This window comes from Danio rerio, chromosome 12 (genome assembly GCF_052040795.2).
Source record: "Danio rerio strain M-AB ecotype USA chromosome 12, GRCz13ab, whole genome shotgun sequence".
Taxonomy (NCBI): domain Eukaryota; kingdom Metazoa; phylum Chordata; class Actinopteri; order Cypriniformes; family Danionidae; genus Danio; species Danio rerio.
The window spans coordinates 47,070,001-47,092,500 of record NC_141032.1 but is presented as its reverse complement, the minus strand read 5'-3'; the positions used below and the strand labels follow the sequence as shown (position 1 = coordinate 47,092,500).

Genomic DNA, 22,500 nt, shown 5'->3' with positions numbered 1-22,500 from the left:
TAAAATAAATATATTTTTTTACTTTTATATGAATATAACATTTATTTATTTATTTATTTATTTATTTATTTATTTATTTATTTATTTATTTATTTATTTATTTATTTATATTCATTGCTTTATTTATTTATTGCTTTTATTTATTAATTTATTGCATTATTTTTTAAATTATTGCTTTGTCCATTGCTTTATTTATTCAATGCTTTTTTTGTTTATTTATTACATTATTTATTTATTTATTTATTTATTGCTTTTATTTATTTTGCTTTATTTATTTATTTTTGCACATAACTAACAAAGTTCCTAAACTTTTCAAAGTTAAAGATATTTCCTATCATTTTTAAAATGCATTGTAAATGTACAATCTATTTTTATTTATTTATTTTTATATTTGTAAATTTTAATTCTCTTCTTGAAAAATGTTAAATGCTAGTAAGTAAATGTTAGTTATGTTTTAAACGTAGGTTATTCAAACCAAAAGTTGTATTTTTTAATGCTACAATTACCTAACTTAGATTTATATGCATCTATTTTGTTGTTTGTCATTTGAAATATTGTTATGTGATGTTGCTAAAGGAACAATAATGTAAAGCCCCATTAATAAATGATTTATTTAAAGAAAGCCTGTTTTCCTTTATTATTATTATTGTTATTATTATTATTATTATATTTTTATTATTATTAATAATAATATTATCATTATTATAATTTTACTTTTCATAGCATACACTGCTTTTATACTGTCAGTAATTTCTACATTTTCATCTCTTACTCGTATGTTATTAATATTACATATATGACATTTGAATGTAAAGCAAGTTTCTGCAGGTATTGTGACGTTTTCTAATAAGCTGCACTTATTGGACTCCCACTGCTTTTTTTTTTTTTTTTTTTTTTTTTTTTTTTTTTTTGTGCTTTGAATGTTAAATGAGTTTTTCCTCTCCATTTCATTTCTTCGCATTTGGTTTCTGGTTAATTGCATGTTATATTGGTCCCAATTCCCGAATGTGGGAATGTAGAAGTATCATTCAACTCCCACTCTGTGTGTGTTTGGTGGCTGTAATCAGTTCACAGAAATATTGCTGTCAAACCCTCACATGCTGTTAAAGGACCCCTGAAGTACCTTAAAATGCACAGCGTTGTCAGATATGACTTGCATTTAAATAAACCATGAAGGCCTGGGTGGGGTTTTGGGGTTTCTTTTTCTCAATGGTACGACTAATAAACATGGAGGAGTTCAGATCCACACTCTGTCAACTAGCGTTTATTGTTTTTTAGTTTGTTTATTGTTTGTTTGCTAATGTTTAAAAGAAGTGCAGGATTTAAACTGTGTATTGTTCTGGGCAGTCAGATGCTAATAGAGAGCATTTGATTGGGCAGAAGATCTGATGAGAAGCTGAAATGTGTGGTGATGTCGTATCATTGATTGGTTGAAGTGAAAATTGGATGTTTATATCTACACAAAGTGAATTTGGTCTTTGACTTTGGTGAATTTTGGTACTTTAATGAGAAACACTTTTTGGGATTGTTTTATTTACCTTCATTGAGTGACAAAGTGTGTATGTGTTCATCTTGTATGTCCCCACTAGTATAGCAATACCAGTTCTTTTTTTTTGGATCATAAATCAGACAGAATGATGCATTTTGGAAATGTATAAGTGCAGATTATTTCCTCTGAGGAATGTGTTTAGGGGTAGAGGAAGAGAATATACAGATTGTACAGTATAAACATCAGTATGGCATATACTGTATGGGAAATCCTCGTTAAGATAGCTGGCTGTGTGTGTTTGAAAGGTTTATGGCCCTGTGATAGCAGCTCTTTAATGTTTGATGGACGGGTGCTTTTCTGTTTCTGATTATATGTGTGTGTTTCTCTCTGTGCAGGGCAGTTTTGTGGCCTGTATGACCGGCACACTACGGCAGATGGACGACTATCACTACACACACCTCATCAGCACTTTTGGGAAGATGCGCACAGACGTGGTGGTGAGTTTACAGCTTTATGCTAAGAGAAACCTCTGGAGGAATGAGTTTAGCTTGTGATTACTGTTATTATTGTTGTTGTTATTGGATATAGATAGCTAAAGATATAGAAATATATATTTGACTTATTTCATATTTTTTCAAAATTATTTCCCAAATTACAAGTTTCACTTCTAAAATTAAGAATCTACAATTGTTTAGCTTAAATAAGCTAATGCTTTTATTTATTTATTTATTTATTTATTTTAATATTTTGTTTTATATTTTAGATATTTTGTGCTTTATTTTATTTCATTTTATTTTAATATTTATTTTGATAATTTATTTTGCTTTATATATTTTTTTATTTATTAATATATATATATATATATATATATATATATATATATATATATATATATATATATATATATATATATATATGATAATTTGTTTTATTTTATATATTTTTTGTTTTAGTTTGTTTTTTTACATATGTTATGTTTTATTTTGTTATATATATTATTTAATATTTTTTTGTTTTTTGATAATTTAATTCATTTTATGTTTTTTTTATTTTGGTACTTTTTTATTTTATTATTTAATGTTTATTTTAATAATGTATTTATATATACATTAATTTTTTGTTTTATTTTATTATTTTTTATGCTTATTTTATTAACTTATTTTATTTTATATATTTTTCTATTTTATGTTATTTTTAATTTTATTTTATGTATATTTTAATAATGTGATATTTTATATATACATTTATTTTATTTTGTTTTGTTTTATTATTTTTTATGTTAAGTTTGATAATTTGTTTTTTATATTTATTTTGATACTATATTTTTACATTTTTTACTTTTATATATTTTTTATAAGTTTTTTTAATCTATTTTTTATATTTTTATTATTGTTATGCTTTATTTAATTTTAGATTATGTTTTATTTTTTACTTTAATTTTATTAGTTTTTTAAATTTAATTGTATTATTTTTAGGATTTTTATTTTTATTTTAATTTATATATTTTTTTTTATGTAATTTTATTTTATTTTCCAAATTGTTCAAATGTTTTTTTAATCCAAAACTCTCTTGACTCTTCTCCAGGATTTCCTCATGGAGACGTTTATCATGTTTAAGGACCTGATAGGGAAGAACGTCTATCCTGGAGACTGGGTTATAATGAACATGATGCAGAATAAGTAAGTGAATGCAATTTAGTACTGTAAAGTGTTGTGAAGTATTGCAGATTGTGTCTCATATCTAAAGGCAATACTGTTTTTGTGTCTTGTTTTAAGTTTATGCAGTTCAAAACTTTGTCTCCTCTTCCGCAAGTTAATTGGCTTCAGCGAGGTTTCATTTTGCCTCAAAAGAACTAGTTGAAATACAGCTCATTCAGGCATTCTCAGGTATTTGTCAAGTTTGGAGTCAGCTGTTTTCCAGCAGTTTTGCAGTGGAGCGACGTCAGAAATGTGCAGTCGTGTTGGAGCTCTGCTTACATTATCTCTCTCTCTCTCTGCCTTCAGCACAAACTGCAGTTGCTTAGAAACCGCAGTCAGAAATGGCCAAGAATGTGTTTGCGAATGTTTTTTTCTTTCCCCCATCAGTGCAGCATCAGTTGGTGTGTGTCAGGCATGTAGCGTTCCTGCGTGTGCACCTGTGTGTTCGCTCTGTTCTCGCTCCATCACAAGTGTGGCGGCTGCTGAAATGAAAGCCATGAATTATGAATCTGTGTGTGTGTGTGTGTGTGTGTTTCTCTCTCTTGTTGTGTTTTGTTTTATTCATGCCTCTTTTCTCAACTCTCTGCCAAAGCGCGTCCAGCGTGACTGTGAAGATGAAGGTTTAGCGCTCTTTCACAGCCAGCAGGAAGTCAGACCTGAGTTTCCTGTCGCTGACTTGGAGTTTTTCTGAGCGTCCCTGATCCGAGTGAACTCTATTCTCATTTCACAGCGTAATTAGCATATTTTGCTAAGGCAAGCATGAGGGGTTTTATGCTTTAAATTGTGTTTTGTTACGTAAAGGTGTACTTTTACTAACCTCAGACCAATTTGTTATTTATAAAATGGCTGAAAAGCAGCCTACAGACTTGTGTTGTTGGAGAGAATTGAGCTGTGCCTCGAGAATTCACAGAGATTGAAGGTTGAATTGTCTTTATTGAACTAAAAACATCCTGAAAACTGTGATAACTGCATTGTGCCATGATGTTAGGTTTTAGGTGTAGGGGTAAACGTTTATTTTGTGAGTTATTTTGTGTAAAGTGTTGGCAAAAGACCAAACAATAATAAACTCCTGGCAAAGAAAGTGAATTTATTACACAGACTGAAATCAAATAAAACTAGGGACGCAACGGTATCAGAATTTCACGGTGCGATAATACCTCGGTATGAATGGCACGGTATGGTATTTATTGAATAATTTACAGGAAAACAAAACTAATGAAAAGACTCGAAAAAAGTGCCAAAAGTGTTTATTTACCTCAGCACTGAACATATTAATGACATACAAATTAGCCATCTATCTGTAAGTTTCGAAACAGGAACTTCAATTTTTCAATTTTAATAACAAAAAACTATTAAACCATATATAAAAAAATAAAGTTTCAATTTAGTATTGTTGAGAATTCAACATTTAATCACTCACTCACTTAGATAGAGATGTTTTTTTCAAGGAAAATGATCATATAACTATAATCTGGTAAAAGCTGGGATCTCTGGGCATGTCCCCTGCAACAGAAAAAAAACATCTCATTTGGGACTGAGGTTTCTGGGACAGAGAGATATGATTTAGCCAAGGTTGACAGCAGTGGGTAACGCTGTGCATTGGCTTTCCACCACTTGAGAGGACAAACCATGAGTGAGATAGAGGTCTCTTTGCAGTACAAGTCAATGTCTGCATCAATCTAACAAGTGTGCTGTGTTCTGCAGTCCCCATGACTGTCTTTAGTTCCCCGACTTATATTTCACCACAGTCTGGCAGTGCCTGCATACTGTTTTTTTCTTTGTCACCTTTTCTACTTTTTCGTATCTTTTTAGAGAGAAACCGAAATGCTTCCACACATCCGATTTAAAACCCGCTTTAGGTTCGATCATTTCCAGCTCCTTTTGTTCCCCGCTACTAGCAGCACACTTCATTTCTGCATTACTGGATCTGTAGCGACAACAGACCGCAAAGGATGATGGCCATGCCTAGGCTGATGGGAATTGTAGTTCCCGCTACCTCCCGTTCGCTTCATTTACCTGAGCAAACTTTTCTCAGAAATATAGTTTTATTGAGTCATGCGCCTACGGTAATATTGAAAAAAAAAAAGACTATTGCAGTATGACGGTATTTACAATATTGTTACATCCCTAAATAAAACTCAATAGATTACTTGAAACACCCAGGCAGGTGTGTTGAGGCAAGTTGGAGCTAAACTCTGCAGGGACACCGGCCCTCCAGGACCAAGACTGGTGACCCCTGGTATAGATAGATAGATAGATCAAGAAACTGTGGTTCACTTAATTTTAGCAGATGCATAGCAACCTGTTATAATAGCATAGCAACACCTTGGCACAGAACAACAACCTAGCTACCAACACAGCAATAACCCAGCAACCGGACAGCGATGCTCCAAAGTCTCTGTTTTTTTATTCAGAAACTGTGTTTCACTTCACTTAAGCAGCTACATAGCAACGTATTTTAACAACATAGCAACATCCTGGTTAGCACAGAACAACAACCTAGCAACCACACAGCAACAACCTAGCAACCACGTAGCAATTCTCCGAAGTGTCTATTATTTATTTAGGAGCTGTTGTTGACTTCACTTCAGCAGCTGCATAGCAACCCATTTTATCAACATGGCAACACCCTGGCCAGCACAAAAGAACAACCTAGCAACCTCACAGCAACAACCTAGCAACCACACAGCAATGACTTAAAGTCTCTAATTTTTCTACTGAAACTTTGGATAACTTTACTTTCAAAGCCGCAGAGCAACCCATTTTAGCAACACAGCAGCACTGAAAAACAACCTAGCAACAACAACCTAGCAACCACACAGGAACAACCAAGCAAACACAGCATAGCCCCAAAGTCTCTAATTTTAATTCAGAAACTCTGGTTGACTTCAATTTTGCAGCTGCATAGCAACTTATTATACCCAATATAGCAGCACCGTGGCCAGCACAGAAGAACAGCCTAGCAACCACACAGTAACAACCTAGCAACCACATAGCATTGCTTCAAAGCCTATAATTTTTTATTAAGAAATGGTGGTTGACTTTACTTTCGTAGCTGCATAGCAACCCATTTTAACAACATAGCAACATCCTGGCCAGCACAGAACAACAACCTAACATCCATACAGCAACAACCTAGCAACCACGCAGCACAATGCTCCAAAGTATATATATATATTTTTTTCAGAAACAGTGGTTAACCTCACTTTAGCATCCGCATAGCGACCCATATTACCAACAAGGCAAAACCCTGGCCAGCACAAAAGAACAACCTAACAACCTTACAGCACCAACCTAGCAACTACACATTGATGCTCTGAAGTCTCTAATTTTTGTTCTGAAACTGTGGTTTATTTCATTTTAGCAGCTGAACAGCAACTCATTTTAACATCATAGCAACACCCTGGTCGGCATAAAACAACAACCTAGCAACCACACAGCAACAACCTAGCAACTACACAGCAATGCTCTAAAGTCCCCAACAGAAAACGTGGCTCATAAAACAAAATAACACTAGTAGCTGTATAGCAACCGATTTGAACAACATAGCAACACCCTGGTCAACACAGAACAACAACCTAGCAACCTCACAACACCAACCTAGCAACCTACACAGTTTTTTGTTCAGAAACTGCAGTTCACTTCACATTCACAGCTGCATAGCAATCCATTTTAACAACATGACAACACCCTAGTCAGAAAAAAACATCCTAGCAACCGCTTAGCCACAACCTATCAACCACTCTAGCAACCACACAGCACCAACCTAGCAACCACAAATCAATGCTCCAAAGTCTTTAATTTTTATTAAGAAACGATGCTTGACATCACTTTCAGCTGCGTAGCAACCCATTTTAACAACATAGCAACACCCTGGCCAGCACAGAACAACAACCTAGCAACCACACAGTACCAACCTAGCAACCACACAGCACAATGCTCTAAAGTATCTTTTTTATTTTTTCAGAAACGGTGGTTGACTTAACTTTAGCATCCGCATAGCAACCCATTTTACCAACATAGCAACACCCTGGCCAGCACAAAAGAACAACCTAGCAACCTCTTAGCAACAACCTAGCAACCACACAGCATCAACCTAGCAACCACATAGCAATACTCCAAAGTCTCTAATGCTTATTCTGAAACTGTGGATTACTTCACTTTAGCAGTTGCATAGCAACCAATTTTGTTAACATAGCAACACCCTGGCCTGCAAAAAAACAACAACCTAGCAACAACCTACACATCAATGCTCTGAAGTCTCTGATTTTTCTCCAATACTGAGGTCTGGTGTTGTAAATAAAGTAGGCTGCTGCTCTTCAGGTGCTCAAAGAAAGCAGGGATGTAAGATCACACAGATGCTGAGTTGTTTTCCATTCTCTCTCTCTCTCTCTCTCTCTCTCTCTCTCACTGCTGTGTCTGTAGACATGAAACGTTTAGATCCTCTGCGTGATTGATATCCCTCCGCTGTGGAGATTGTGTGGAGTTTTGTGTTGTGCCGTGTCCAGGTTTGATTGACGCAGAGGTCGGGGTTCAGTCTTTGATATTGGGATTGGTGGAGTCTGGCAGTGCTGATGGAAGGATCCTCCATGTGAATCCCATCCTGAGCGCCGGGAAGTGGAGTCAACAGGTGCATCAGGCTGCAGAGAGTGCATGTAGAGCCGCTCTCTCTGTAACTCAGTGGGCGACATTGATGGAGGCGGATAAACGCTTGTTTGATGTGCCCTACTGTTCATTTGTTCCCTGCATCTTTCTCTGACGGACAGAGAGGATGCACTGCAACTCAAAGCACAAACAAAAATCTGATGATATAACAGGGTGCTTTATTGTGCTTGTCATACCAAACATTAAATAATAATAAATACATTAAATATTAGGTTGATTTAAATTGGTATATTTTATTTTTAATATATATCTATTTTGGAGCTGGGCAAACATTTTAGTTGCATACAGAATTAAAGTGTGTTTTGACATAGTATATGTGTGAATTATACAATTTATTTGGTACGCCTTACTAGTACCGGGTTGGACCCACTTTTGCTTTCAGAACTGCCTTAATTCTTTGTGGCATAGATTTAACAAGATACTGGAAATATTCCTCAGAGATTTGCTCCATATTGACATGATAGCGTCACGCATTTGCTGCAGATTTGTCGGCTGCACATCCATGATGTGAATCCTCTATTCCACCCCATCCCAAAGGTGCTCTATTGGATTTAGATCTGGTGACTGTGGGGGCCATTTGAGTACAGTGAACTCATTGTCATGTTCAAGAAAGCAGTCTGAGATGATTCACGCTTTATGACATGGTGCGTTATCCTGCTGTAAGTAGCCATCAGAAGATGGGTACACTGTGGTCATAAAAGGATGGAGATTGTCAGCAACAATTCTCAGGTAGGCTGTGGTGTTGACACGATGCTCAATTGGTACTAATGGGCCCAAATTGTGCCAAGAAAATATCCTCCACACCATTACACCACCACCACCAGCCTGAACTGTTGATACAAGGCAAGATGAAGCCATACTTGTATGTTGTTGACACCAAATTCTGACCCGACCATCCGAATGTGGCAGCAGAAATGGAGACTCATCAGAGCAGGCAACGTTTCTCCAATCTTCTATTGTCCAGTTTTGGTGAGTCTGTGTGAATTGTAGCCTCAGTTTCCAGAGTGATTTAAATTTCACTTAAATGTGAGTATAATATTAAAACTAGTATGATTAACAAGTTTGATATATTTACTATATTGATATATAGTTTGATAGATAAGTTTAAATAGGTTTGAATGCTTCTTGAAATAAAATATCAGTTTCATTAAAAACAAATATGTTTATTACAAATAAATATAAAATTATTCATTCGTTCATTTTAATTCAGCTTAGTGATTAATGAACCGCCAACTTATCCAGCATATGTATTACACAGCAGTTGACCTTCCAGCTGCAACCCAGCACTGTGAAACACCCACACACTCACATTTACACATTCACTCACTACAGGCAATTTAGTGAATCAATTCCCCTAGAGCGCATGTGTTTGGACCGTGGAAACCAGACACCCAGAGGAAACCCAAACCAACAGAACAGGCAAACTCCACACAGAAATGCCAGCTGACCCAGCCAGGACTCAAACCAGTGACTTTCTTGCTGTGAGGTGACAGTGCTAACCACTGAGCCACTGTGCCACCCAATATTAAATTAACTGTTAAGATAATATACAGATGAAGTATGAGTTATTAGTCAACATCAAGTATTTCCCAAATGATGTTATACGATTAGCCACAGAACAGACCATTTTTCTCCAATGACTTGCCTAATTCCCCTAACTCGTCTAATTAACCTAGTTAAGCCTTTAAATGTCACTTTAAGCTAAATACCAGTGTCTTGAAAAATACCTAGTCAAATATTATTTATTGTCATCATGGCAAAGATAAAATGAATCAGTTATTAGAAATTAGTTATTAAAACTATTATGTTTAGAAATGTGTTTAAAGTGTTTGTCTACACTCTCAGAAATAAAAGTATGCGAACCGTCACTCGTCCATATTGGTACTTCAAAAGTATATATTATTACCTAAAAAAAATTGAAGAGGAATACTTGTACTTTTTAGTAAAAAATGGCCGTGATTTCAACGGTAAAAAACTGTAAAAATGCTACAGAACAAATCTGTAACCTGGTTAACGGTATGTTTCCTTAATATATACAGAAAATAACCGTAAATTCACTTTCCCAGAATTCCCTGCATGGCACATCCCTTTTTTTACATTTGGTTGACATTAATATGGATCATTTTAGTTGTTTCCCCATCAGTTATGTACATTAGAGATTTATGTTACATCTAATGTTGATAAACAATGTTTATTTCATGGCTTTAATTTTATGCGTGTTACCATACTGGTATTTAGTAGCTGTGTGAATGACACTGAGCACCTTCTATATGCCGATACTCTTTTCTGCTTGTGGGAAAAGTTTATTGTGATGAGCTTTGGCTCATTATGTAACTTCCTCATCACCACCTGCATGTGGATGTGCTAACATGTCTAAATGTTTAACAAAAGATGTGTAGATGTTGATCATTCAAAATACAGACATTTTACCTCTATAAATTAATAAAATACGGTAGTTTACTGTAAAAATGAAAAATTACTTTTACGGTTTGTACCGTGTTTTTAACTGTAAAGTACTGACAACCACAGCTGCCGTTTTTTTTTTTTTTTACAGTAAATTTTACGGAATTGTTTTTTACAGTGTACTAATATGTACCCTTAGGGCAGTTGTTCTCAAACTGTGGTACCTGTACCACTAGTAGTACGCGGGCTGCCTTCTAGTGGTACGCAGAGTAATCCAATATGTCATGTACGTGCAACATACAGTATATTTAAAAATGTATCAAAAATGGTTCATATATGAATATGATTACATATAGCCTATATTTATGAGGTCCAAGCAACATTTTCAGGTTTTGATGAATAGGATACATTAGGTTTAACACTTTACATTTAAGTACAGGAGATGTTTTTTTTTTACTTTTTAAGAACAGTAGCCTACCATTTTAATAAACTTTTAATAGCACATTTCAATTTAAACATTGACATTTTATTTTGTTTGTTTGTTTTTTTTTACATATAAGCACAGCAGTGTTAATGTTCAAACTATTTATAAGGTTTAAAGTGGCTTATAATAATAAATATTCTTAATCATAGTAATTAATCTTCCACGATTTTAAACTGTGCAGAGCTGAAGCTGCTTAATTAGGCCTATTATGCTACTGTATTTCAATACTGGTCATATGGTGGTACGTGGAGGGACAATTTTTTTCTGAGGTGGTACTTAATGAAAAAAGTTTGAGAACCACTGCTTTAGAGTATTAATTTTGACCTTTTAGGTACAAATTTGTACCTTTCAAAAAAAGTACCACCCCAGTGAAAACTCTATCTTTATTTCTAAGAGTGTACAAAGCCTTCAATTTATGTTTTCACCTTTATTATGAATACTTGGTGTGTTTGATATGTCTGGATATTGAGTTCACACTCCGTACGAAAAGATTCAATGGATGCTTTTTGCTTCAGCGTCTTGTTGTGCTGTAAATATATGCTCTTTATGGATTCTCTTTTATTTGTGTGAACAGAATCCCTCTAACACACCTGAAGCTGTGTTTCTGCTCCTCTCGGGATGTGATTAACACCTTCAGTCACATTGATCACAGTGAATACAGCGGAGACTGAATGAAGACACCTGCGCTCGGCTAATGGACAGCACTAGATTACATTCCACGTGATGCTGAAGTGTTTGTGCTGATCAGCTGAAATAACGCTCAACTTAAAGTCAAATCCAGATTCGACTTGTTTTTGGTTGCCCGTAGCAGTATGGGAGTCTTAAAGGGACAGTTCTCCCAAAACTGAACATTCTGTGATCATTTAATCTCCAAACATGTTAGTGTTTCTTTCATCTGTTAAACACAATATATTTTGAAGAAAGCTGTAACCATTGACTTATGTATATACATATATAAATATATATATATATATATATATATATATATATATATATATATATATATATATATATATATATATATATATATATATATATATATATATATATATATATATATACATGTGTATGTATATATACACACACACACACACACACACACACATGTGTATGTACATGTGTATGTATATATATATATATATATATATATATATATATATATATATGTATATATATATATATATATGTATATATATATATATATATATATGTATATATATATATATATATATATATATGTATATATATATATATATATATATATATATATATATATGTATATATATATGTGTATATATATACATATATATATATTTATACATACATTTATTTATATATATATATATATATATATGTATATATATATATATATATGTATATATATATATATATATGTATATATATATATATATATATATATATATATATATATATATATATGTATATATATATGTATATATATACATATATATATATTTATACATACATTTATTTATATATATATATATATATATATATATATATATATATATATATATATATATATATATATATACACACACACATATGTATATATATATATATATATATATATATATATATATATAAGTCAATGGTTACAGCTTTCTTCATAATATATTGTGTATAGCATGGTTACAGGGTTTTAGCCTATTCATAATATCTTCTTTTGTGTTCAACAGTTTTGAATCACTTGAGGAAGATTAAATAGTGTCAATTTTGTATCTTCGTTTTTTGGTTGAACTGCAACTTATCTGTCAGCTAACATTCTATCATGCTGTGTTCACACCAGACGTGACATGCACGAATAAAATGCACTATTCATGCATGAATAGAGGCGTAAACATTTTGAGATTACTCGCTTCATTTGCGCGTCAAATTCACTCCACAATAGATGTGGATTCATGTGATGAGCAGGGCTTTTGTCTGCCTGGTTACTCTAGCTTTGTTGCTAAATGGCTAACTTAGTTTTTATTGAGATAATAGCTGTGCTTTATCTGCTTTGGGAAGGCTGAAAACAGCGTAGATTCGTTTGGTGCCATGTCTGAGTCCACTAGATCTTATCAGATGTGCACCAGCCCTGTAAATTCATCATGGATGATGTAAGCTTTCAGCGGTGCTTCAGACTGAGCCCAGCCCAGTTTGATGAGCTGTTTTTCAGTGTCAGTAAGAGTATTTTCCCCTGGGACACCAACAACAGGCGCTATGTCATAATCACGCCCCCCTACAAGAGCAAGCTCATGATTGGTTAACTTGGCACAAATGTCCGCTGAAGTTCAGATTTCAAGCAATTCGCGTGATTAAAAATGTGCTAAACGATCAACTCACGCCACTTCATACGAATTGCGCCATCCGCGCCACCTTAAGCCTCATTCACACTACGAGCGACTTGCAGAGGCAAAGTGACAAGCAACCATTCATTTCAATGGAGGGGCAGATTGTGTTCATGCTGTAAATACCTACACGAACCTGCTTTTGCAGCAGGTCGCCAGCCAGAGTGACAGTCAGCTACTTAGTTGCTGCTAGTGTAAATGAGCTTGAAGCTTCATCTACATCTGGTGGGAACGTGCCATTAAACATCGCAGTGGAAGTCAGAGTTATCAGCCCTCCCGAATATTTTTTTCCTCAATTTCTGTTTAACTGAAAGAGTTTTCTTCACATTTCTAAACATAATAGTTTTAATAAACTAATTTCTAAATAACTGATTTCTTTTATCTTTGCCATGATGTCAGCACATATTAAAAATATCGAATATGTAGAACATATATCGATGTAGAATAATATATATATATATATATATATATATATATATATATATATATATATATATATATATATATATAAAATACTAGGATTCAGCTTAAAGTGACATTTTAAGGCTTAACTAGGTTAATAAGGCAAGTTAGGGTAGTTAGGAAAGTCATTGTATAGTGATGGTTTGTCCTATAGACAATCTAAAAACAAAAAAGGGCCATTAACCTATACACTTTATAGATGTGATATAAATATACAGGTTATAAGGTGCTGTGTACAAATGATTATGAGAAAGTATTGCATTGTATACTGTTATAAGGTGCTTTGTACAAGTGCATATGAGAAAGTATTGCATGTTTATTGAACAGTAGGGGAATATATAACTGTTCATGAGGTAGATGGCCTGAGGAAAGAAACTTTTCCTGTGTCTGACTGTTTTTGTACTTGGTGCTCTGCAGCGCCGACCAGATGGTAACAGTTTAAACATGATGTGTGCTGGATGCAAGGCGTCTTGAGTGATTTTGCAGGCCCTTTTACTTAGGGTGCTTTCACACCTGCCTTATTAAGTTCGATTGAATCGCACTAGAGTTCGTTTCCCCTTTTGGTGCGGTTTGTTTGGGCAGGTGTGAATGCAGCAATCATACTCGAGTGCGCACCAAAAGCGGACCAAATAAGCGTACCGAGACCTGCTTGAAGAGGTGGTCTCGGTACGCTTTCAAACGAATCCTAGAGTGGTTCGTTTGTGGTGAGAATATGATCCGAACTAAAACAGGTCCAACCGCAAAAAGTACTGCTTGTTTTTGGACTACTTCAGCTGCCGTAGGCCGATGCGCTGTGCATTATGGGATATAGAGGAAAAATATTTGTTGACAGCGCTTTACCAACAGAGAGAGAGAGAGAGGAAAACATTACCTGATGGATCGTTGGTAATATTTCCGCAAGATGACCATGTTGATGTTTAGCTAAATTAATTCACGGCTCCTCCTGAAGTGACGAGCGATGCATTAAACACTGTTATCCAGCCGCGGCCGCGCTTCATTTTCGTAATGTATAGTTTGTCTAAAGCAGGGATACAATCAGCCAGTGCAGTCGTCCCTCCAGAGTAAAAGGTTTTGTTTACCTGCGGGAGTTCACTGGCATTTTCCCGCACGTGAATTCTGACCAATCAATAAGCAGTTTAGGAAATATGTTTAATAACATCTGGCCAATGAGAGATGCGGATTTTGTCAGATGACTTCATTTTGGTTCGTTCCAACTGGTTCGGACCAAAGCCAGCAGTGTGGTGTGAAAACGACCCAAAGACGGCAGAAGATGCAACAATGTATCATTTTTTTGCGCTTGGTCCGGACCAAATTAAGCGAACTACAGATGTGAAAACCCCCTTACTCTGGAAGTGTGGGGTTCTTGCAGTGTAGCAAAGGCAATGCCAGTGATTCGTTCAGCAGTCTTGACTATTCGCTGTTGTCTACAGAGGTCGGTTTTGGCAGCTGAGCCGAACCACTCCTCTTTTATAAACGCTATAAAAAAGAACTTCTCTTCTCCTCAGTCCCCAGGTGAACGGCGGATATCAGTGCAGCAGGTTACTTTCCCTGTTCCAACCATTTGGCCTGTCAGTAATCTGTATGATTTTAAACATAGACGAACACAGCAGCACAGATATAGGCGATGTGTCTGAATGGTAAAGAAGTCAACTAATAAATGACAAAGTCTGTCATTCTCCAATACTTGTACAGCTCTCCCGACAAAATTGCTTGCTGCACACAAACAGCTTTGCTGTATCGGCCCTAACAGCATTGCAGGGAAAACCATGCAACAAACCCCATGGATCATGGAAACAAACACATACGATCCTTCAAGAACGGCTACATACAGCATGCTGCTGTTTCACAGCTTGGCAGGTCTGTGGTCCGTTTTGGTGTCATTTGAATGCATGTGCAGTCATGAATAATTAATAAGCAGCATCTTCTCATAGAATAAGAAAACTCCACTATGAATAATAATGAGAAACCGATGCATCATCACTCCACTAGCAGATTCGTGCTACGTCACCGATTTTGATCCCGCCCCAAAAATTATTTTAAACCCGGAAGATGAAATTAGCTGACTAAAGCCCAAAGATATCCAGTTTTCCCCATTTGATGCTCGACACAAATCTGTTAAAATCTAAAAAAAAAAAATAAATACTCAAGGATATCTTGAACCTTTGAACATTATTAAGTAAATATTTGAAAGGGAAAAAGAAATGGCTGAAGGTCTAACCGTAGACTTCAATTGTATGTAATATTAAGTATTAAGTATTTAAAATGTGCAGTTTCTAGTGTATTTAAAGAAGTTTGCCATTATAAAACTGTTCTCTAGGTGTATAAATATTTGTGAAAGCACATTCGTAGGAGTCTGTTAATCTGTGGATTCCAGCTTTACAGTACAGTGTGGATATTGAAAGTGTTTTCAGAGTGTTAATATGCATTCACAGAGCATATACCAGGACCCTTATGCATAGTAATTCTTTCTCTCTTGCATAAAACAGAAAGATCACAAGCGCTCTCATTTCTTATCTGCAGTGACTTGGCAGGCTTTGAATCTTAATTTTAAGATAATTCCGTGTGTGAGCTGCCATCTCTGATCTGTGTTCACCTCCGCTTTCAGGGAAGTGTCCCAAAATTCGTCTAAAAATATGATCTTTTTAAGTTTTAAACATTTCTTTTTTTCTTATTCCGAGACCTGCCATCTCTCCATCATGTCTGTCATTAAGTATGAATAACACCTGCTGATGGAGTTGCTTTAGCACTCAGTTAATTATAGTCATTATGCAAATCAGGTAATGCCACAGTCAGCCCATAAGATTCACTTCACACTCTAATGTGTCCAGACATACGTCTTATACATACTAAAATAACTCATTTCCATTTTTGGTGATTGAAATCAGGGTTATTCCAACAAATATTGATTTCTTAAAGTGATAGTTCACCATAAAATAAAGCAAAATACTTATTATTTACTCCCCCTCAAGGAGTTCCAAACCTTTATGAGGTTCTTTCATCTATTGAACACAAGATATTTTTTTTGAAGGAAACTGTAGACCTGTAACCATTGACTTTCATAATAGGAAAAACAAATACTGTGGAATTCAATGGTTACAGGAGTCAACATTCTTCAAAATACCTTCTTTTGTGTTCAACAGATGAAATAGACTCAAAGCTTTGAAACTAGTATGCGTAAATGATGAGAATTGAAATGTCTGTGTGAACTATTCAGTATATGTAGTATAATTGAAATTAACAATCCATAACTACAAGTGTTTGCGTCCAAGCAATTGTAAACATATACAGTTACAGATGCTGTCTTTTTAGAGATTGAGACTGACATTTTAGCACAATTTGTGAAAAATGTCCTTATTTTAGACTTTTATTTTGGAAAGCAATTATTTGTAATGGTTTTGTTTTTCTTTTAGTAGTTTAAAGATTGCAAACACACGGTTAATGCAGTTAAATCATTTTAGTTGGTAAAAGATAGGTAGATGGACAGATGGATGGATGGATTGTAGGTATAGCTACAAACATGAAATGGCCTGCACAGAGTCCAGACCTGAATAGTAGGTACAAACAAACACGAAATGGCCTGCACGGACTCCAGACCTAGATTGATAGCAAGTACGTACTTATGTATAAACACAAAATTGCCTGCAGAGTCCAGACCTAGATTGATAGTAAGTTTGTATGTACGTACAGACATGAAATGGCCAGCGTAGAGTCCAGACCTAGATAGTAATTAAGTACGTACATACAAACGCAAAATGGCCTGCACATTGTCCAGACCATGATAGATAGTATGTACATATGTATATATAAACACGAAATGGCCTGTAGAGTCCAGACCTAAATAGATAATAAGTTCGTACGTACAAACTCGAAATAGCCTGCACAGAGTCCAGACCTAGATAGATGGTGTGTACATACAAACACGAAATGGCCTGCACAGAGTCCAGACCTAGATAGATGGTGTGTACATACAAACACGAAATGGCCTGCACAGAGTCCAGACCTAGATAGATAGTATGTACATAGGTATGTAAAAACATGAAATGGCCTGTAGAGTCCAGACCTAGATAGATGTTAAGTATGTATTTACAAACAGGAAATGGCCTGCACAGAGTCCAGACCTAAATAGATGGTAAGTTCGTACGTACAAACTCGAAAGGGCCTGCACAGAGTCCAGACCTAGTGTCACGTTTAGCGTGATTAAAACAATAGCAAAACGGGAACAAAAAGATTATGGATTCAAGTGCAGATTTAATAGATATAAAGTGCAGAAAACAATGACAAAAATACAAAATCTCAAAAAATACAAAGTAACAAATCAACAACAAAACAAGAAACGAGACAGATAAACACGAACTAGACTTAGGCAAACTATGAGGCAAGATCAGGAACAATAACAAACTTACAGAGAGCAAGAAGACAATGAAGGCAAACGACGCGACGACAAACATAGGTGGAATGGTAGAATATATAGTCCAGATAATCAACGGTAACACAGAACAGATGAGATGACAGGTCAGTGTAGGTGTTCCGGTGTGTGCGCATGGTATGTATGAGAATGTAGTTTTTTTGAGACGCTGTAGTGCTGTCTTAGTCCTGATAATCTACAGCACCCTCAGGTGTTCACTGATGGATGTGACACCTAGATAGATGGTGTGTAAGTACAAACACGAAATGGCCTGCACAGAGTCCAGACCTAGATAGATGGTGTGTACATACAAACACGAAATGACCTGCACAGAGTCTAGGGCTAGATAGATAGTATGTACATATGTATGTATAAACACGAAATGGCCTGTAGAGTCCAGACCTAAATAGAGAGTAAGTTCGTATGTACAAACTCGAAATGGCCTGAACAGAGTCCAGACCTAGATAGATGGTGTGTACATATAAACAAGAAAAGACTTGCACAGAGTCCAGACCTAGATAGAGGGTGTGTACATACAAACACGAAATGACCTGCACAGTCTAGGGCTAGATAGCTAGTATGTTCATACGTATGTATAAACACGAAACGGCCTGTAGAGTCCAGACCTAGATAGATGTTAAGTATGTATGTACAAAAATTAAATGGCCTGCACAGAGTTCAGACCTGAATAGATAGCAAGTTTGTATGTACATGAAATGGCCTGCATAGAGTCCCGACCTGAATAGTTTGGGATTACCTAAAGAGAAAGATATTGCAACATGCAGTAAATCTAAAGAAGAAATTTTGGATGTGCTGAAAGATGTTAGCACATTGATTAAAGCCAATAAATCTTCAGCAGAGTTTTATTAAAACAGTTCAAGATATGCCCGTCACTTTTGCTTAAAGGGCCATGAAACCCCCTCGTTTCAGCAGGGTGTTTTCACACCTCTTCTTTGGAAAAAGTCAGAAAAGTGGGTGTGTCCAGCTCTGTTTAGTGGGAGTGTCGGAGGAACTATAGTGGGATGGTGTGGGAGTGTCTATTTGGGCACGCGCGAGTTTCAGAGTCAAAACACACACACACACGGGAGATGATGGTGAAGTGATGGTGTTTACATGGACATCTGTAATCGAATTATTTAATTTAATAATTTAATTTAATAAGTAATCGAATTTTTCAATGGTGGACTGTAACTGCAGTTTGGCTCTTTCATTCAGGGAATTCATTTATGCCCCTCGCGACAAACGAGATATTTTATTCGAGGAACTGCTCTAAGCGTGTATTTTTCATGAAATTTTTGATACAGCAAGGCAAACGGGAGAAAAAAACGCATTTCCCGGAAACTTAGATGCACACAGCAGGTAGTGTCAGAAAGCCGTGTGTGTTATTCCGGTCACAAAATGCGGTGAAAATCCTACACGAGGTTAAAGTTTGGTTGTTGTGCTAACATGTTTACACTCGGTGCAATAGTTAACTTAGTTCGATACGAACAAACTGAATCAACAAAGAGCACTGGTCGCTCACTTACCAAATCTGTAGAGACAGGACAATCACCAGCAACTAGAGCCGCGTCTTTATTAAGAGGAGACTACAAGCGAATCCGATCTCAGTGTTTGCAGATGAGAACAGCTCTCAGGTAAACAATAATCCTCCTTAGACACGTAAGTTATTGTTGTCGAGCGTCGCGTACACTGTTAATCCACACGTGACCACAGCTGCGCTCTCACAGAGAGAAAATTAAAACAAAACTTAACGGCAGCAAACTATAAAAGCAACACTTCACGCTTGTTTTGCCAATACAACGTGGCGTCTCTGTCGTCTAAACACTGTGACAGTAATGAATATTAATGAAGTTGCACAATAGAGCGCGCTGATTGGTTTGAACCAAGCCTTACTCATGCATTAATGCAGCAAACTGTAAGACGTAATAAGACACACTCTGGCACAGACGTCCAGTCTGCACGCTGGAATACACACTATTATCTCATGGCCGTGACGCAGCTTCAAACATTCGTTTCAAACCGGAAGTACAAATTTGCTTGAAATAACGCAAAAACAACCAATTTACACTTTTTAGTGAAATATAGGTGTCCTAATAGTGTTTTTAGCAGTGTGGGACACATATACCACTTTCAACAGCTCAAAACAAGTGTTTTGGTGTTTTGTGACCCTTTAAAACTATATAAGAACATGGTTAAATGTTTTGTGCAAAAACCTTAAGCCACTAAAGCTGGGGTGGCCTGAGACTTTTACACAGTACTGTATATGATTTAACAATACAATTTGATGCATAACAAAGCAACTTTACTGGCCAAATCCTAAAATAATAGTGGAATCAGAATCAGCAATGCAGTCTTCAGCAGACAAATACTTGGAAATGGCGCTAAATTGCTGCACATTCACTCTAGTGTGTTTTCTCTTCTCCCGAGAGAAAGGAAGGTTTTAGCTGTGGATAGTTTTGCACTAGATTAAATCTAGTTCTCCGGAGAGCTTTAGGTGCTTTCGTTGTAAACTGCAGTTTTTATGAGTGTGGTTTCGCTGTAAAAGTTAGCAATGCATTATTAAGAGCGCGTCTCTGGCTCTGGTAAAGTGTGCACATTTCTCTTTTTTAGAATTTTTTTTTTTTATATCTCCCGAGATCAGCTTTGATGAAGTCAGCATTTCATCCGTCAGCTCGCAGGACATCATGTCTTTCTGATAGCGGCTGCTTGTGCTCCTGTTTGGTGAGACTGACCTTTCTCAGAATGGGCTTTTTTTTCTGCTCTCGGTGCAGACTCCATTTGCACATGATGACATTTGTTGTGTTGCTGCTGTTGTAGGCCTCTTGTGATTCACAATGAACTTTGTGAAAAAACAAGAACACACACACACACACACACACACACACACACACACACACACACACACACACACACACACACACACACACACACAAAAGAAACAAAGCAAGAGTTCAGAAGGTCCCTGAGGATGCTCAGTGTTCTCCGTGATTCAGAGTGGATCTGTCTGAATGAGTGAATCACGTGTTTTCAAGGAGATGCACCTAAAGAAGCTTTTCTATCATAATATTGTAATTTTTATTGTAATATGTATGTATTGTGTCATTTTTAACCCCCTTTTTTTTGCTTGATATTGTATGACTTATTAAGAAAAACTAAGGATTCAGAATAGTTTTAGTAGTAATTCCAATAAAACAGCATTTTTGGGTTCTGTAAAACACCTTTTTGTGTTTGTGAAAAGTTAAAGAACGTTTTTTTTCATATTGAGAATGGCAAGCAGAACTCTAGCAATGGCAGTGTGACTAAGTATACTAAATGTTTGTGTATTACCTTATGCTGCTGTGCTGTTGTTTTGGTGTTTGTAGTGTGCTGCTTTAGACGAATTACCAGTTTGTAAACATTCTGGATGTGTACATCGACCTGTTTCGATTTCCATTTTGGCTTCTAACGATTATGAAAAACCATTAATCTAGATAAACGATTATTCCATCATATACATTTTTATTTTTTTCCTTTATTTCTGTTTAACGGAGAGCAGATTTTTTCAGCACATTTCTAAGCATAATAGTTTTAATAACTCATCTCTATTAACTGATTTATTCTATATTTGCCATGATGACAGTAAATAATATTTGACTAGATATTTTTAAGACTTCTATACAGCTTAAAGTGACATTTTAAGGCTTAACTAGGCTAATTAGGTTAAAAAGCAGGTTAGGGTAATTAGGCAAGTTATTGTATGATGATGGTTTGTTCTGTAGACTAACGAAAGAAATTTAGCTTTAAGGGGCTAATAATTTTGTCCCTTAAATGGTTTTTAAAATAATTAAAAACTGTTTTTATTCCAGCCGAAATAAAACAAATTATCAGACATACTGTTAAAATTTCCTTGCTCTGTTAAACATCATTTAGGAAATATTTGAAAAAGAGAAAAAAAATCAAAGGGGGCTAATAATTCTGACTTCATCTGTATTTATATTAGTGCTGTCAAAATTAGTGCGTTAAAGCATGCGATTAATTTGAAATATTTAACGTGTAAAAAAAATGTAACACAATTAATGCAGTTGCAGGCTTTTTTTTTTTTTTTTTTTTTTACTTCCTGTTGTGGTGGACGTGTTCAACATGCAAAGAAATATGAATAAGACCAAGAAAGCACTTTTTGAAGGCAAGCTTCAGTATAGAACAATTAATGTTGCATCAGCAGGCTATCCAGAGCGATCATGCGTGTTGAATCTGAAGGGAGTCGCTCCGGCACGTTCTGTGTGTCTGTCTGTGTGTGTGTGTGTGTGTGTGTGTGTGTGTGTGTGTGTGTGTGTGTGTGTGTGTGTGTGTCTGTGTCAGGGGTTAAGTGAGCGATGTATCTGAGTAGGGGCATGTGTAGGGATGCGGTGGAGAGGGGTGTGCAACGTATTTAAGGACCGGGCAGGAGATGTGCGATTTCCAGGAGATCATCGTTCATTTGCGGGCATCCAGGAGTCTCTGTGCATTTGCGATATACTCTCGCAACTTCCGGGAGACTTGGGATGTCTGGACTGTACTGTCTTAGC

The 22,500-nt window shown here is 35.8% G+C and overlaps 1 protein-coding gene and 2 long non-coding RNA genes across 8 annotated transcripts in view; 2 read left to right on the top strand and 1 right to left on the bottom strand.

Annotated features, from left to right (window-relative positions):
- The window catches only part of dock1 (dedicator of cytokinesis 1), a 502,920-nt gene that overhangs the window by 291,637 nt on the left and 188,783 nt on the right, over window positions 1-22,500 (top strand). For all 6 annotated transcript variants that reach the window (XR_015944908.1, XR_015503568.1, XR_015503567.1 and 3 more), the window contains 2 exon segments: window positions 1,885-1,986; window positions 3,074-3,168. Coding sequence is in view for 3 of the 6 variants with exons in the window: in XM_087275373.1 (XP_087131499.1) it covers window positions 1,885-1,986; window positions 3,074-3,168 (197 nt within the window). In the remaining 3 variants the exon portion in view is untranslated.
- On the top strand, window positions 16,208-19,896 carry LOC147841568 (uncharacterized). Its single transcript, XR_015504695.1, has 4 exons — window positions 16,208-17,254; window positions 17,426-17,730; window positions 18,195-19,117; window positions 19,172-19,896. It is a non-coding gene; the product is annotated as an uncharacterized LOC147841568 (long non-coding RNA).
- On the bottom strand, window positions 17,552-22,052 carry LOC148679621 (uncharacterized). The gene is made up of 4 exons (XR_015944921.1): window positions 19,977-22,052; window positions 18,630-19,893; window positions 18,245-18,516; window positions 17,552-17,669 (listed from the first exon to the last, which is right to left on the bottom strand). It is a non-coding gene; the product is annotated as an uncharacterized LOC148679621 (long non-coding RNA).